At 28.4% G+C, this 792-nt stretch overlaps 1 protein-coding gene across 5 annotated transcripts in view; it reads right to left on the bottom strand.

Moving 5' to 3' along the window:
- LOC106875086 (protocadherin-17) overlaps positions 1 to 792 on the bottom strand; it is a 424,117-nt gene that overhangs the window by 210,238 nt on the left and 213,087 nt on the right. Inside the window, exon 3 of one of the 5 annotated variants that reach the window (XM_014923063.2) lies at positions 249 to 490. The exons of the other annotated variants lie outside the window; for them this stretch is intronic. Coding sequence (XP_014778549.1) covers positions 479 to 490 — 12 coding nt within the window. The 3' untranslated portion in view covers positions 249 to 478. Of the gene's footprint in view, positions 1 to 248; positions 491 to 792 lie in introns of those variants that run through there. 5 annotated transcript variants of the gene reach the window in all.

Raw genomic sequence — 792 nt, forward strand, 5'->3', positions numbered from 1 at the left:
TATATATATATATATATATATGTATATATATACATTTATATATGTTTATGTGTGAGTGTATACATTTACGTATACATGTGAATATATATGTATGCGTGTATGTATGCATTTATGTATGTGCATGTTCGCGCGCGTGTGTGTGAATGCGTGCGTATGTGTATGTGTATTTGTGTGTGTGTGTATTTGTGTGTGTGTGTGTTAGACCTTAGCGATACTAAAACATGGATTATTCAGCAAAATGCTAACTGGAATGGATCAGATTAACGGAAGACATCTTACATAACGGCATTGCTCATCTCACTACTTTACAGCAGTAGTAGTAGTGGTGGTGGTGGTTGTGGTGATGGTAGCTGTAGTGGTAGTGGTTATGGTGGTAGTCGTGGTGTTGGCTGTAGTTACAGTTGTTGCTTTGCGATTGTTGTTAGTGTTGTTGTTGTTACTTTCGTTACTGCAGTTGCTGTTAGTGGTACTGTTACTGTCAATAGTATTGCTATAATAATAATAATAATAATAATAATAATAATAACAACAATAATAATAGCAATAATAATAATGATAATAATAATAATAATAATAATAATAATAATAATAATAATTATTATTATTATTATTATTATTATTATTATTATTATTATTATTATTATTATAATTGTTGTTGCGGTTGTTGATTATGATGTTTTTATCATTGTTTTTACTACAGTGTATTTGGTTTTCATTTCATATTGATTTCTCATATTGGCACAGGGCCATAAATGTGCGTATATATATATATATATAATATATATATGTATA

Source organism: Octopus bimaculoides, chromosome 14 (genome assembly GCF_001194135.2).
Source record: "Octopus bimaculoides isolate UCB-OBI-ISO-001 chromosome 14, ASM119413v2, whole genome shotgun sequence".
Taxonomy (NCBI): Eukaryota; Metazoa; Mollusca; class Cephalopoda; order Octopoda; family Octopodidae; genus Octopus; species Octopus bimaculoides.